At 39.4% G+C, this 17,022-nt stretch overlaps 3 protein-coding genes across 45 annotated transcripts in view; 2 read left to right on the plus strand and 1 right to left on the minus strand.

The window, feature by feature from the left end:
• The window catches only part of LOC127531985 (zinc finger protein OZF-like), a 165,992-nt gene that overhangs the window by 121,305 nt on the left and 27,665 nt on the right, over window positions 1-17,022 (minus strand). For 7 of the 43 annotated variants that reach the window (XM_051942807.1, XM_051942803.1, XM_051942801.1 and 4 more), the window contains 3 exons: window positions 14,625-14,726; window positions 3,078-4,445; window positions 150-2,710 (listed from right to left, as the gene is read on the minus strand). The exons of 9 other annotated variants lie outside the window; for them this stretch is intronic. In XM_051942807.1, the coding sequence (XP_051798767.1) occupies window positions 2,462-2,710; window positions 3,078-4,445; window positions 14,625-14,642 (1,635 nt within the window). In that variant the 5' untranslated portion in view covers window positions 14,643-14,726 and the 3' untranslated portion in view covers window positions 150-2,461. Of the gene's footprint in view, window positions 1-149; window positions 2,711-3,077; window positions 4,446-14,624; window positions 16,240-17,022 lie in introns of those variants that run through there. 27 more of the 43 variants (XM_051942799.1, XM_051942798.1, XM_051942793.1 and 24 more) reach the window with 15 other exon arrangements.
• The window catches only part of LOC127531974 (zinc finger protein 883-like), a 114,394-nt gene that overhangs the window by 82,247 nt on the left and 15,125 nt on the right, over window positions 1-17,022 (plus strand). The window lies entirely within an intron of this gene.
• Window positions 1-17,022, plus strand: part of LOC127531963 (gastrula zinc finger protein XlCGF26.1-like) — a 90,447-nt gene that overhangs the window by 16,707 nt on the left and 56,718 nt on the right. The window lies entirely within an intron of this gene.

The following is a 17,022-nucleotide window of genomic DNA, read 5'->3' on the forward strand; positions in this document are numbered from 1 at the left end:
AGGAAGAGCTGGAAAGCGTCGCTGGGGGATCCCGCGACCCGGCCCCGGATAAGCGGAGGAAAATGGATGGATGGATGGATCATATCAAAAAGTCGAGAATTCTCGCTAAAGGGACCACATTCTTACACAAGAAACACTCAAAACTGTACTTTGGTCTAAAATGAATGTATTTATTGACTATTCTATTAAAATAATGACAAGTGAACTATATACAAGGCAGATATGATGTGTGTGTGTGTGTGCGTGTGCATCTACATGTGTCTGTGGAATGTGTATGTGTGTGTGTGTGTGTGTGTGAGAGAGAGAGAGAGAGAGAGAGAGAGAGAGAGAGAGAGAGAGAGAGAGAGAGAGAGAGAGAGAGAGAGAGAGAGAGAGAGAGAGAGAGAGAGAGAGAGAGAGAGAGGTTTGGGTGTGTGTGTAGAGTGGGAGACTGGAGATATGGTGAGAGAAGAGCCAGAGCTAACTTGACGAGGTAACCGGTAATTTGGATTAAGATCAATGATTTGTAGAAGAATAAACTGGCGGATTTAATTAATCAAGCGGTTAGTCACATCAACCAGATCAGGCAGAGCAATCTCAGCTGGTCTTACGGTAACAGAACCATCTGTTGGAGTCGACTCCTGGCTGGGACCTTGCGAGCCTTCAGCGGGCCCTTCAGACGCACTGGACTTGCTGGTTCTGTGCGTAGGACCGTTGTTATGTCAGTGATTGGTTCCGGACCCGGGAATCTGGTCCAAAAGATTTCCGGTGTGCACAGCTGAATGGAGCCCGGTTGATGAAGAGTCACTTGAATTAAAATGATGGCTCTCAGGCTTTAGCCAAGAAAAATGGATGTTTGATGAAAAACTGCCAAAATTAAGAAAAGGAAATGCTGGTTCTGATTCGGTTCTCCAGATTAAACGAATAAAATTTACTTAAAATTGAGCAAAATGTCTCCTTAAGTTACAAAAATATTAAGAGATAAATAGTTAAACTTTGATGGTGAGGGAATTTCAAAGAGGAAAAGCGTGCTTTCGGTAAGAAAATAATGGGAATCTCCATCATGGATTCCCCAGTGAGGAAAAGAAAGGGAAGCGAGGGTAAGAGCGAGAGGTGGGGGCAGCAGCTGAATTTAAGGGTCAGAAGCCTCGGAGGACGGACCTGGGCGGAGAGAGAAACCTTTCGGCGCGAACCTCTGGGTAGTAATACGACTCTCTTTGTTCTCCAGAGGAGAGGGGCAGAGAACAAGGGATGATCAGGAATCTGTTAAAAATATAGTCTCAAACGCGCAAAACACGATCTGTCTATTCCTTCACCATAATTCAGTTGTGTGAAAGAGAAATATGTGTAGATTAATACATATGTTCATATTATGTGACATTTCATTCATAACTACATGTTTATGTTTATGACATTAGAAATATGTATCACATTAAAAATATAACAAGTCAGAGATTTGGTAACAGGTAAATACAATGGTCATCATTCAACCTAAATAGAAAGTAAATTCAGAGGTTAATAAGGGAATTCAGTCCAAAATCCTGTGGGAGAGATCAATTAACCAGGCATTTTGATATCTAGGCTTCTGTAAAAGACATAAATGTCATTTTTGGATATGATGTACAACATAATCTCACTATAACTTTGGTTATCAGGAAAGAACAAAATAAATCTCAGAAATATGAACTTTGAAGATGTTCAGTTCCTTCAGTTAAAGAGAGTGTCTCTCTCTGTTCCAGCCTTCTGCAGCAGGGTCATAAATGTTATGACTTTGGAGCCAGGCAGCGCTGTCTCTGAGAGTGCATTCCTGAGAGGGGAGGGGGGATTTGGTTAGAGCAAAAATAAGGTTTTTGTCCAACAAAACATTTAAGAATAAAGTGATAGTCATTGTCTTCAAAAAGAACAGGTTCTTCCAGGTGCAGGAGATGATTACAGGAGCTCCATCCTCAAGTGAAAGATCTGAATGTCCTTCTCCTGTGAATAAAACACATAGTAATACACTGTCCCAATCTTCCTGTAGAGAAAAGAGTTTTGGCTCATCTGAGTTCGTCATCTGGAATTCCATAGGCCTTCGCAGTATCCCTACAATTGTGTAAAACTTTTCAGGGTGTCTGAAAACTTTTTTCCCTCACTGTATCTGTCAAAGCATGAAAATGTGCCGTTATAAAAATGCCACTATCTCCAGACACATACATGTGGGTACAGAAAGTATTCAGACCCCTTGAAATTTTTCACTCTGTCACTGCAGCCACTTGGCAAAATAAAAAAAGTTCATTTTATTTCTCAGCACCCCATCTTGACAGAAAAAAACAGAAATCTAGAAATTTTTGCAAATTTAAGACATCTATCCCTCTACCACTGATAATTCATTTAACTGAGTAACCACTTTGAATGGTTTAATAATTTACCGGACAAGTCTGTTAATGACAGCTTTCTTCTTAATGGATTTCGCAACGAAGCAACAAAGACACTAAACAAGAAATTAGACCTGAATTTTGTGAAGCCGGATCTCAAGGACTTTAAGTTTGTGGAGGACTTCATGAACTTTTACTGAACCCTGCATGGAGAAATCTTCTTGGCAGGGGTTCAGTCTGTGTCCAGTGTGCATACGCTGGTGTCGTTGCTGGGTTCCTTGTTGGTTGGACGTTGGTCCAGACTGGTCAAAGCAGCACTTTTCACCATTGGCAGAGTGCTGACAAGTCTGAGAGTTTTGTCCATCTGTTCCGTTCTGCTTGGAAAACAAACACACAAACACAGAGAACGTCAGTGTTTCCTGCAGCACTGAAGAACTGATGCCTTGCCTGAGATAGAGAGCACCCCAAATGACATCTGAAGACACTTTTACCTGTTGGAATTTAATATTCAGTTGTCTGATTATCTCACAATTCCTAATGTAACCTACATCCCCAGATTAACCTGGACCAGATTTCAGTGTCAAAACGAATACAGGTTAGACTGAACGATAGCTGATAATGTGTTAACAGAATTCAACTGACCACAGTTGTTCAAGACAGTTTTGAAACAATTTTGCAGCAATATCCAAAATTATCAAATGCATAATTGTGTGTACACTGTGACTGAGACCAGTCTTTACATACCTCACTGTGACACTGATTGAATGCTTTCTTTCTGGTGTGGATCTGCTGGTGTTGTTTCAGGGAACCCAAAGTTGTAAAAGTCTTCTTACACTCATCACATCTGTATGGTCTCTCCCCAGTGTGGACACGTTGGTGAACTTTGAGGTTTGCAATGTAGCTGTAGCGTTTCCCACACTGGTCACAAAGGTATGGTTTAACCCCAGTGTGGGTCACTTCATGAGCTTTTAACTGCGAGTACAATACAAATGGTTCACCACAGTGATCACATACGTACACATCATGTCCAGTGTGGATGCGTTGGTGACGTTTTAAGTTCTGTTGGTTGTTGAAAGTTTTTTCACAGGAGTCACAGTGGTATCGCTTTTTACCAGAATGGGGGCATCGATGGATCAACAACTGTTCATGTTGAGTAAAGGTTTTCACACACTGATCACAGCTGAATGGTTTAACTCCACTGTGAATGAGTTGATGACTTTTTAAGTTACTCCTCTGAGTAAAAGCCTTTCCACACTGAATACAGCTGAATGGTTTCACTCCACTGTGAAGGAGTTGATGCTTTTTCAAGCAACTCTTGTGAGTAAAAGCCTTTCCACACTGATCACATTTAAATGGATTAACTCCACTGTGCATTAGTTGATGTCTTTTTAAGTGACTCTTCAGAGTAAAAGCCTTTCCACACTGATCACAGCTGAATGGTTTAACTCCACTGTGAATGAGTTGATGATCTCTTAATGTACTCTTGTCAGTAAAAGCCTTTCCACACTGATCACAGCTGAATGGTTTAACTCCACTGTGAATGAGTTGATGACGTTTTAACAGAGTCTTTGTAATAAAAGCCTTTCCACACTGATCACAGCCGAATGGTTTAACTCCACTGTGAATGAGTTGATGATGTTTTAACAGAGTCTTTGTAATAAAAGCCTTTCCACACTGATCACAGCTGAATGGTTTAACTTCACAGTGAATGAGTTGGTGGGATTTTAAATAGCGCACATGAGTAAAAGCCTTTCCACAGTGATCACAGGCAAACAATTTTACTCCACTATGAATGAGTTGATGTCTTTTTAAATCACTCTTCTGAGTAAATGCCTTTCCACACTGATCACAGCTGAATGATTTAACTCCACTGTGAATGAGTTGATGTCTTTTTAAATCACTCTTGTGAGTACAAGCCTTTCCACACTGATCACAGCTGAATGGTTTGTCCACAGTGTGAATATGTTTGTGAATTCTTAGCTTTGTTGCTGTGATAAAAGTCTTGCCACATTGCGCACAACTCAGTGATTCATCTCTTTTTGCTGTTGTTGCCGAACCATCCTTATCCTCCTCAGAGGTCCGACATCTCACTCCATTGCTGCGTTTACATTTCTGTAGCAAAAGACAAAGATAAAAACAGAGGCAGTGATGGAAGAGCAATCATGAAAACATTTAAAATAAAAGTCTCAATTCCATGTAGTTGGACATGAGGCTGAAACAAGATCAAGAATCTGCAGACATGCTAGCAGCTTTGTCATTAGAAACCGAGAAATGTGTCAACAGCACACTCACAATGTCAACAAAACTATTTTCACAGGCCAATAGTTTTCAGCTTTCTGTACGGTAGTTTTAGAATATTGGGTAGTAAAATCTGTCGATCACCGTGAAAAGCAAAGCAGAGCTGGGACTGATGGGATTGTACCACCAGGATCTCTTGCTCCCCAGACTTTCCGTTAAGTTACATTACTGGAGAAATGTACAATATGAAAAGCATAAAACATCAATGTCCAGATTTAGGTCTTAATGGCAGCAGGGTCAATTCAGACCACCAACACTTTCTAGTTTCTCCGAGGGGATCAGGTGTTGATACCAGTCCAGAAAAGATCTGTAATTCTGCCACTGACTTCTGGATTTGATCCCAACGACCCGGGCAATTTGTTGTGCAGCAGTTACACAAGCGTTCACCATCAAACAACAAAAGCAACAAAACAGTAAAACAGTTAAAGGAATAGCAACAATTAAAGGAAATGTTTGAAAAATGTAAAAAAAAAAAAACACAGTAAAACAATTACAAGCAAAATAAAAGCCATTTAAAGAAAAATCAAACAAAACATAAGATAGACAGGGACATCGGCAGCAATCTTGGTCACTTAGTCAGACGTAGTAAAAGTTTTCAATAAACGGCCACCGATGTAATCAGGTAGAGGACTTTTCTTTGGTCTGCACTGTTTGAGACACCAGATTACATTGCCCACATCAAGAAAGGGATTCTGTGGAGAGGCTGACATGAGACAGTTTTTAGTCTCAGCATGTTTAGCCCTAAAATCATGGGAGTCAAACCTGACATAAAAACTGTTTAGACTTTGAGCCAGCTCTAAATCAGAATTATAACCACTGAGCTGAACTCTCTCATTGACACATTAATTAGTCCCAGTGATCAGATTCATGCCGTTCCAGACTGAACTGAGGTTGTTCATTTTGAGCTGAGACTCAAGTTTGTCTTTGTATTGTCTTTTGTGGGTCCTGATCTCCTACTTTATTTCCTTCTGTCGGTTATACAGATTTAGTGCATTTCCTTCTCTGAAGACTGTTTTCTTTCTGTACAGTAGGTCTTTAAGCTTCTTAGAAAGCCATGGCTTAGTGTTTGGATATAGTTTAAAAGTCTTTTTCAGGAATAACACTGATTTCACAGTCTGTGACGCAGCTGCTCACAACATCAGTCGGTTCATCAATATCAGCTGAGGACTCCTTAAACACGTCTCAGTCAGTAACCTCCAGACATCCCTGCAGAGTGTGACAAACTTTCACTCTGATGTTCTGCACTTTGCCTTGCTTCAGTACAGTGGTAGACAGGGATAAGGAGGATGCAGTTGTGGTCAGAGGAACCCAGAGGAGAAGCAGCTTTCACATTCAGGGCTTAAAGTGAGAAAAAATCCTGAGCCTGAACTTCTAAGATCCAATTTATAGTGTCAATAAACGTATTTAAATGTGTTTTAAAACTCACTAAAACACAATATATATGAGATTCTATTAATTCAGAGCAAATATGAGGTCATCTGGTGGAAATAATGTCCATTATGATCCCACTATTTTATTGTTGCTCAAATGTAAAACCTTACTTGGCCAAAACTTAAGGCATTTTAGAAAGTGCCCCAAGTCAGATTTTTTTTGTGTTGATGTTTCAATACCACATCACTATAATTGCAAAGATTTATTTTAGTGTAAAGGGGGAAAAAATCATGAAAATCAAGTACATGTATTATTAATAACTTTTAATAATTTTTATCTCTTCAGTAGATTTAACAAGAACTCAAAACAACACCAACCACAACAAAACTGCTACAAAACTATGCAGCTTTCCTTCATAAGGCACAAATTTTACTTGCATTATCTCAAGTGTCAGTCTCAAGAGAATATTAGTGCTTGGAGAATACTGTTTGAAAAAGTCATTTCTTTTTTTCTTTTTTGCTTTGTTTGTGAATTTTCTGAACATTTTCTTTTTAACATGTTGTTCAAAATGTTGTTTGTTGAAATAAACTGCAAAACACAGACAACAGAATTAACTTGTTTAATATTCTCTGGAACACTACAAGAGAATAAACTGTCATATGTCACTTGCTATACCAACTTTGTATTTAAGCAGGTAATAAAAGTACTAGTATTAACTCTGACATGCAATTTTAGTTATTGCCTCACAATATAAGATACCTCTGAATAAGTTGATCATGATGCTGACTCTCTCAAACTCTGTAACTAGCAAAGAAATTCGGGCCTTCCTGATCTGGTTTATCTGGGTCCTGGTGGCAATGGACTGCTCATGCTGAACTTCTACTCTGGCCTTTTCCTCTGGAGTCAGCCCATTTCTCACAAAGATCTGATTAAGAAGCCCTCTGTAGCACATAACCACACATACGCATGTTAGTAACTGCTCATTTGATACACCTCAATAATCTGTGTGATTAGTTTATATCATTTGATTTTCAATTTGAACTGACACACATTTTGTTTGTTTTTGGTAAGGGAAAAAATGTATTCACTGTATAATTTGTTCAGTTGGCTTTCAATTTAAATGTTTCTATTTTTTATCTATATTTTGGGAAGAAAAAACGGTGAAAAGCAGGCTAAGAACATTCTTATTTAACTATCTATCCATTATTCATTTCACACAACCCATACGTTCGTTCTGTTCTTACTAATACTATTTGCTTAAGATTGGAGAGTTTTTGTTTGTGGCTAGACATCATTCGGATGCATAAGGTCACAAAATCTGCTCATTATTACAAACATCCTATATGTCCTCAAATAAAAAAGGTTCATATCACCTAAGCTACATTCAGTTTGTGCATATTTAACTAAACAGATGTTCTGAATAGAATAATGGGACAAATCCATATGGCTTGATCTTTGATTTTTTTCCTTTCAAAATAAAAGCCGGCAAACTAAATAGCTGTTTCCTTTTTTCCTTTTGCCGTTGTAAAACACATAGAAAATGTTTAAAGATTAAGAAATCAAACAAAATCAACAACTTCTGTTTTGTTACTTTTTTTAATTCAATACCTAAGCCCGTTTGTTTTTATTTTGTGGCGAAACCATGCAAGTACCCCTGACTGCAGCCCGCAGATCGGGGCGTGCCTCAACGTGGGCGGAGTTAAACGTTGAGCTCCGCCCACCTTGAACTAAACGTGGGCGGAGTTAAACGTTTAACTCCGCCCGCATAGCGCAGTTGAACCGTTGAAGAAGAAGAAGAATGTATTAGAGAAGAAGAAGAAGTTTCCAAAATGGAGGTAAGCACGTTTATCTTTTGTTTAAATGTGCTGTTTTAACGTGCTTTAACGTTGCTGTTTTGCTATTTTGTGACAGACAAGGAAGGAAGTGATATTATTTTATCTCCAGTTGCATTATCTCCTTGCATTAGTTTCAGACTTACGTCAGACTTATTTATTTTGTCACGTGCTAAGTAGCAAGCCCATTAGAAAAGTGACGTTTAACAAAACATTTAAACGATGCCATTCCTTTTAGAATTAGACTGATTCAAAATATTCAGAATAATCTACTGGAATTGGAGGAGAAGCAAGAGGCGTAGAGGTTTGCCCTGGAAAGGAGAGGAATGAAGGTTAGCCGCAGCAAGACGGAGTATCTGTGTGTGAATGAGAGGGACCCAAGTGGAAGAGTGAGGTTACAGGGAGAAGAGATCAAGAAGGTGGAGGATTTTAAGTAATTAGGGTCAACAGTCCAGAGCAATGGAGAGTGTGGAAAAGAGGTGAAGAAGCGTGTACAGGCAGGCTGGAACGGCTGGAGAAAAGTGTCAGGTGTGATAGAAGAGTTTCAGCTAAAATGAAAGGTTTACAAAACTATTAATTCAAATGGATTGGATAGTATAGTTCAATTATCTATCTCTGTTACAGAGAATAGAGCACGTGTTTGCTGCAAACAGCCGCGTCATTGCCACATGGTTTCCACCATCATCCACAAACCCCATGGATCACCTGCTGGTAATTTGTTAAAAAGTTTTGCTTTTGTAGTGGAGTTTGAGCATTTCATATTCAGTTATTGATATCTTTTTACAGGACAATGCAGCCAGTCTCCAGTGGGTTCTGCTTCCAGTATTTGTACCTGGACACTGGATACTCTGTAAATACATTTATATCTTCCTCTATTATGACCTTACACAACAAAGTTGCTCATTGCTGATTTAAATTTTTTGGTATATTAAATGCAGCTTTGTTAGTATTTCTGTAGCATTCCATAACTTTATGTGTTTGGTTGTATTTGAACACATTTAACAGATACTGAGGCCACAGGCTAGGGAGATTTTCTTTCTAGATCCCCTCTGTGGCAGCGGCTGGAGAGATGAGAGTAGAGTCCATCTATTCAGGTTTTCAGGACACCTTCCAAGATCCTTCCTGGACAGTGGTAGTTCTGTTTTAAACCACTTGTCCTTTGTTTGTTTAATAAATGCTTCTGTTTTTATTTGAATGCATTAAGATGTTCCAAACAAACAAAAACAAACAACAAAAGTGAGTGTTTGCGAGGGATAGAAGTAATTGTTACATTATTCTTATTTATTGTTACATTATTCTACGCAGATGGAAACAGAACCATATGTTTTGTTTGTTTAAGCCCATTACAAAAACGTTTGATTTGAAGCACCAGCCTCTTCCAACTTTGTTCCAAGTGTTGCTTTAAAATGGTTTATTGTACTTTTATTTCCTCTTTGACCAGGCACATTGCTCACAGCCTATCTCCTGGCCCTTGGAGGCAGCTTGGTGTGAATGATGTTCAGGTGAGACATTACTACATTGCATTTGCTAACATTTGCTATTTTCTTGCCATTCTTTTATTAAAACACTGCAAAGATGCTCCACCAACTGTGGCGTGTTTGTTTTGATGGTAAGAACTACTCGGTATGTTATATCGATGACATCTATAAAATGTTTTTTCTGCATTTAAAACACACTCTTTGTATTGAAAAACTGTATCCTGACAGAATGTGCATGATATTATATTAACCAGTATCTCTGTACATTGTAATGGGGGCCAGTTGTGATTTCAGTGAGGTTTTGTGCAAATTGTGACACGTTGTGCTTGACTGTAGCGATGAAGGTATTATTTTTGGAAACATATTTTAATTTTCTGCATTTCCTTCTTCACAGGAAAACATGCTGCAGATTAGAAGATGGTGGTGTCTTGTTCTCCTGCAGAACTTCCCCATGCTGTAGGCGCCCTCAGTATCACACCTTTAAACCAGATTCTTTTAAATCACGTTTTACTGTATTCACTGTCATCTGACCTGCATGAATGTTTTCATTGTGAATGTTTGTTGTCATTAAATCACCAAGATCTGAAGAAGAGAGATTGCAGCAAAGAAAAAGGCAACGAGAGCAGAAAAAACTACAGGTGAGAGGTCATGTGATAAATTGGTATATAGTGAAACTATTGCTCAAAGACTGATCCCTGCCACTTATTTCAGGATGTGGCTGAAGTCCCCCTGAAAATGTTTAGGCTTTCAGAATCTGCCACTGAAGCATCAGGTATTGTTCCAGCCAGCGTTGTCTCACACATATCCATTGAGGTTGTTGAGGTTCGATGTCACAGAGCAGTCATTATTTCTCTGTTAATCATCAAAACATTGTCATTGTGCCTGTAGACACCACAATCTGTTTCCTTTCTAGATCAGGCTGAGAACAGGACTGGGAACAGGAAACGGGGTATATTGCCTGAGATGGGTAGTCTCATTTCAGTGTTTTCTGCAATCTCCGAGCCTTTACTTAAATAACTGTTTTCTTTATTTTTGTTTAGGAGAATCCTTTGGTCAGGGATGCAATGGCGGCAGCCCAGTGGTGTGGGACCAGAGCTTTCAAGGGAAAAATTTCCCTTCCCCAAGTTGTTACCATGGCCAAGGAGCAACGCGTGAGGGCAGTGGAACTCCTGTGTGTCTGTGATGGCCAGGAAGAAGAGGAGACCGCTGATCTCAGAGAACCGTTCCTTTTTCTTTTTAGTCTGCAGGAAGACTATGAGACATTCTGTCAAGAAATCATTGACAGGAGAAACATGAAGGTGTTTTGTGCTTTTGACAGAAAAGAATAAAGTTGTGTTCAACGGTGCTGAAGCTTAATTCATTACATCTGACCCCTACAAATGTACATGGTTCGTGAGTTGTATAGACTCTGATATATTATGTCTGGCATAATCATATACAGAAAGTCTCTATACAGAGATCAGAGATGATGTTTTTGTTTCAGTTATGTAGAATGAAGGCCAAGCTAAGAGCCCTCTTTGATTTGAGGAAAGACATGTAACATTGACTGTCAGTTCAGTCTTATATCCTTGAGTGGATTAGTGACACTTTAAGAAAGTCGTTAGTGCAAAGTTTAGGAAATCTGTGTTATCAGCCAGGAATAACCATGCATGGTCAGGTATCAGTGGCACAGACATTGCTGCTGTCTCTGATCTCCTTAATGTAGCTGATATAATTCAGTGTACAAAAAAATCCAAATGTGTCTATGTATGCTGTATATCACAAATTTCACTTCACTGTTTCAGTCCAGCTAGCCCTAGTTAGACAGGGTTTGAGTTAGGTGAAAGTTGAACCCAAGTAAAAAGTTGTCGGCTATAGTATTACAACTCCTGGCAAAAATGATGGAATCACCAGTCTGGGAGGACGCTCGTTCAGTTGTTTTAATTTGTAGTAAAAAAGCAGCTCACAAACATGACAAAAAACTAAAGTCATTTTATTTTGCAACTTTCTGGCTGTAAGAAACACTAAAAGATATCAAGAGGAAAAGTTGTAGTAGTCAGTAACAATTACTTTTTTAGATCAAGCACAGGGATAAAATTATGGAATCAATTCTGAGGAAAAAATGATGGAATCACCCCATAAATTCTCATTCCCAAAACAAGCTCCCATATCAGATTAAATCTGCTCGTTAGTCTGCAGTTTAAAAGGAGTGATCACACCTTGGAGAGATGTTGCACCAAGTGGACTGACATCAATCATGACTCCAACATGAGAGATGTCAGCTGAAACAAAGGGGAGGATTATCAGACTTTTCAAAGAGGGTCAATCATCACGAATTGTTGGAGATATCCCAGATTGGTTCTGCAAATGATCATCAAACTGACGTGGGACGAGAAAAATTGCAGCAGCAGCATCAAAACCAAGTTTATTTGGCCCAGCAGCAACAACCAAATCCACAGTCTGCATGAGCAACAAGCTGGTTTGGTTGGAAATCAGCAAACTGGTGTGCTGCAGCAACTTCCAATCACTCTTGGTCTAAAAAAGTGATTGTTACTGACTACCACAATTTTTCCTCTTGATATCTTTTAGTGTTTCTTACAGCCAGAAAGTTGCAAATTGAAATGACTTTAGTTTTTTTGTCATGTTTGTTATCTGCTTTTTTTCTAAAAAAAAATTAAACAACTGAACGAAAGTCCTCCCAGACTGGTGATTCCATAATTTTTGCCAGGGATTGTATATGTTGTATTTGTGGGATTTGATACTACAAAAAAAATGTTTTCCCAAAGAACTACTTTTTGGCTCTAGACCTGATCCTGATATAAATAGTAATGCTGATATAAAATTAATCATGACAGTAAATCACATAAGATGCTCGGTTTCTTGGCCAGCATTTCGAAGCTGTATTGACGTTTGTGAATGTGCTATTTAGTCTCCGCCACCAGATGGTGACAATAAATGAGTCAAGCTCAATGTGGGCGGAGCTCAACGTTTAACTCCGCCCACGTTTAGCTCAAGGTGGGCGGAGCTCAACGTTTAACTCCGCCCACGTTGAGCCACGCCCCGATCTGCGGGCTGCAGTCAGGGGCTTCTCAAACCATGGGGACTGTGGGGCGTGCACGCGCATCGCCACCGAGGCGTGTATTCCTGCAGTTCTCCACTGACGCACTTACGCCAATGGGGCGAGTCAACACACCGCGGCTCAGGGATCGCGGCAGCGGCTGCTCTCTTTGTTAATCAGCAGAGACACATCCTCTCTCCTCTGTCACACAAAGTCTGAGCAAACTTTAGTATCTGCGTCTTTGGGCTAAACACAAGCTCCAACGCTATTGACCAGTGATCAGCTGCTCGATTCTTCACCGTACCACTCACAGATTGGAGCTCCGTGCGCTCTGGAGAGACCGGGCAGCAACAGGGCTGGGACACGTGGAATGGGTATACAGTCCAAACAGAAATAAAATAAATAATATGAAATATATATCAATATGTTTCCAGTAATTCCCTTAAATATAATTACAAAAAACACCAACAAATCTTGCAAATTTGGATTTTGTTTGTGGGATACTGTTATTTCTTATCAGTGGCTCAGTAGCACTGACGATGCCGAACCAAGAGGGCGCAGCATATCGTGCACCCAGCAGTCGATGCGCACTCGCAGTTAGAAAACTGTAATTGGATAAAAGTTCTATCAGAAAGTCGCATGCCTGGACAGAAGGTGTATATTTTTTAATGTAGGATTTGGAGTTTGATTGATTAAAGCGGAGCAACTGAATGCAAAATGACGCACATGCTTGGAGCCTTCAGGACGGAGATGGATGAAATTTTTTAAATGGTACACTTCCATGGGCCGGAAATCCGGCGCGGCGCCGGAAAACTTTAAGCCCTGCACATTGTTGTAACAGATCAAAGATTTTGTCTCATCTTGTGGGGCATGTGCTATACTGATGGAAGTCTCTCAGTGTGTGTTTTAGTGTGCAGTGGTCTCTGGATGACCTGATGGATAAGCCCACAGGCATTTATTTCACTGGCCTTTGGACTGATATAGACAAGTTTCACAAATATGAGGAAATTTCTGAGGCGGATATGGAGGGCACAATGAAACAGAAAGCAGTTGTAAGTCAGTAGTGCACAGTTTCTCCAGGACAGTGTCAGATTTACACCAGCGCTGTCCTTGTCCATTTGGAATACCCACTTGAGCCCAAGCTTTCACTTGCTGGCTGATGTTGCTTCAATATTTCCACATAATGTTCTATCCTCTTGATGCCATCTATTTTGTGAAGTGCACCAGTCCCTCCTGCAGCAAAAACACTCCCACAACATGGTGCTGCCACCCCCATGCTTCACAGTTGGGATGGTGTACTCATTCCATCCTCAGCCAGCATCTTCACAAGGTCGTTTGTTTTTGTTCTGGGGTTGATGAGCACATTTCCCTCCAAAACAATCCTAACCTTAACCAATCTCCATCTTGAGCAGGAGGATGACTTGACATTCCCATGGTGTTGATCTGTGCATGTAATTGTTTGGACAGATAAACGTCAAACCACAGCAATCTGGACATTGCACCCAAGGATGAACCACACCTGTGGAGGCCCACAAATGTCTTCCTGATGTCTTGGCTGATTTCTTTCGATTTTCTAACGTCATCACACAAGGAAGCAGTGTGTTTGAGGTGTGCCTGAAAATACATCTTAATCTATCAGAAGCTTTCAAAGTCAGGACATCATCATCTTGAAGGCATAGCAATCTTAGTGGATGCAAACTTCTGATTGTGAAGAACGTAATAAAAATTCTCTAAAAAAAAATATCTCTCTTTCGTTATTGTGGCATTTAAAGATAATTTTGGTCATCTTAACCGACATAAAACAGGAGAAGCATTGCCAGATTTAATGTCAGATCGTGTAAATTAAAAAAAGGGTTATGTGTCGTTTATACAGTGTAAGTAAACTTCTGGGTTCAACTGTCTGAATTTCTTGAGAAGGAAAAGGCTGGTAAACTCACAATGTTCAAAAGTATTATTCTCTACCAAAGAAAATGTTGCTCTTTACCTTCCTGAACAACTTGCTTGAAAAACAAGACTTTTCTTCCGTTACTTATCTTCATCACCATGTAAGACATTTTCAGAAAGTATGATCAGCAGCTAGTTCAGCCTCAAACAAAAAAACAAGCAGCTTCCTAGCAGTCCACCATTATATCCTCAGTACAGCTGCTTCTGCAGAGCTACATCTCTCCAGCCAACGTCACCTGGCTTTGGTCGGCCCATCTAACCAACTGGAGCAACTTTACACATTTTAAAGAACAAATGAATGAGAATAATGTTACAGTGGTATGTTTCTCACTTTTTGTGAAGAATCCATGTTTCCTCTGTTGTTGAGCTCAGACTAAATGGCTGCCAACATTCCTCTGCTCCTCCGTCAGACTCTCCTCCTCCTGCCAATCACCTGTCACATCAAACACATCTTCATTAGGATACCACTCTATACACAAGTGTCAGAGTGTCCCATATGTTCATCAGCCAACACAGAGGACACATTTCAACTAAACAGTTCACTTTTAGCTCTTTTCAGTTTCACCTAAAACTGATACAAATGAACTTAAACTGTTAAAAATAAGGAACATAGACAGAAAACAGACATGGAAAAAGAGAATAAAGATGCTACTGCAGGTGATTCAAGACAGGACTGCTGGTAGAAAACTGTTCATGCTGTAAGTTAGTGAATGTATTTTACTGCTCAGTGTTCTGTTTAAAGGCAGCTCTCTCTGTTCTTTGCACTCTCCCATAGTGTCAAGTGTCCTCCCACTTTCAATGACAGGTGATTCTCATTGATGATTTTTCTCTCAGTTTGTGCAGTTTCCCCACTTGAAAAAGGATGTTTCATCTACCCAGGGTTTGAGCTATGGAAGCGAATGTGACTCAAAACTCAAATTCAAAAGCATTAGCAGAAATGCTTTTGCATTTCAAAGTCATGGCTGCACTTTTTGACTCAAAAATAAAATGAAAAAGCAATATTCCAAAATGCAATTTCATTTTCTTCTTCAACACTGCTCATTCTGTGACTAAATGAAAAATCAAATCATTCACCTCTTTTATCAATGCTCATACAGTAAAAACCTCTGGAATCATATACAAAACCTAATCCATAACAAAACCGGACACAGGATCAGCCTCCAGGAGAGCCACATCCTCTTTCAGTTTGAAAATCCCTCCATACCTTACAGCCTTTCCCTTTTGTTGCAGACTATCATCATGCTGGGCAAATTTCATATTCACAAAACGAAATGGGCAAAGAAAAACCAAATGGAAAATACTTTGAAAATGAACTCAAACAGTACTTTAATAAACAAGTCTGAAATTTGTATGGCTTTGTTGTTTGATGATGATGTTATTGCATTAAGAACATGACATCCCTGCCCCAAACCACATTTACACATGTACAAACGTTTTACAGATAAAACCGATGAAAGAGGACTGTTTTGCAGAGCTTCTTTCTCGTGCTCCCTTTCTGCAGGTCAAGGTACAGGTAAGTTTGGCAAACACAACCAATGACAAGCTGGAATGATGTGTTTCTTCAATGTGCTCCCCAAGCAGAAAAACATCCTCCGTTCCAATCTCCTCCCGGACGATGTGTGTGACTGTTGACACCTTTGGAGCTTGTTTTGTTGATGCCTGGCGAATCACCCTCTCTGCAACTCTCAATAATAAAAATAATTATATTTTCATAGCGCTTTACACAGTGCTAAAAGACAGCTTACAGTACAGAGAAAATAAAGAACAAAGCAACTTTAACATGCAAAGATAAAAAAAATAATACAAGATTATAAAATCAAACCTTCACTGTGCCTTGTGATGGAATCAGTAGGCCGCCATTGTTTTTCAGAGCTAGAAGGTGGTAGCTTTCGTTAAATGATGGTACAGCATCTCTGACCAAGCTTGAACGGCACACATCACATTACCTTCAAAATCAAAACAGAAAAAGAGGTCAAGAGGTTTTCTTCCTTCAAATTTCTTACCTTTCTTCAACAAAACTCCTATTTTGATGCATATCTGTTCATAATGAACCAAAACTGCTTAAACTGTGAATAACCTTGTTTGCAAACTATTCTACAGTCAGATGTTCAGTTGTCTGTTTTTTTTTTTGAGATTAACATTTTTTATTTTTATTACTTCAACAATACAATAATAACAGAAACCCCCACCCCAACGTACAAACCCTTCCCCAGCCACCAGCCTCCGTGCTGTTAATCTCCACCTGATTATCAACATCAATCGCTGTATTCATTCATATACAGCTATCCCAGTTTTACTAACTGCCTCAATGTAAACCCACCATAAAATAACTAACAAAAATAAACACAGAAAATTAATCCCAACAGGGTCAATACAATAAATAAAGTAGGTACTACATTAAAGAAATACTTGGTTAAGAAGAATGAGTAAATAAATAAAATTAATAACAAGGAAAAAAAACAGTAAAAACAATAATACTAAATAAAACACGGACAAACAAGAGGCACTGTACTATATTTATCCATATTAACTGAAAATTTGCATCTCTCCACCATATGGTCCCTTTCAGGAGCCCCTTAAATATTTTAAATATTTGCCCCATTTTGCTTCATATAGATCCAATTTACCCAGTTGTTTGTATGACATTTTTTCAAATGCTGCGACTCGAGCTTTCTCCTCAGCCCACTCTTGAAGAGAGGGTACCCCCTCCTTCTTCCATCCCCTGATGA

The sequence above is a fragment of the Acanthochromis polyacanthus genome, chromosome 22, assembly GCF_021347895.1.
Source record: "Acanthochromis polyacanthus isolate Apoly-LR-REF ecotype Palm Island chromosome 22, KAUST_Apoly_ChrSc, whole genome shotgun sequence".
NCBI classification, from domain to species: Eukaryota; Metazoa; Chordata; class Actinopteri; family Pomacentridae; genus Acanthochromis; species Acanthochromis polyacanthus.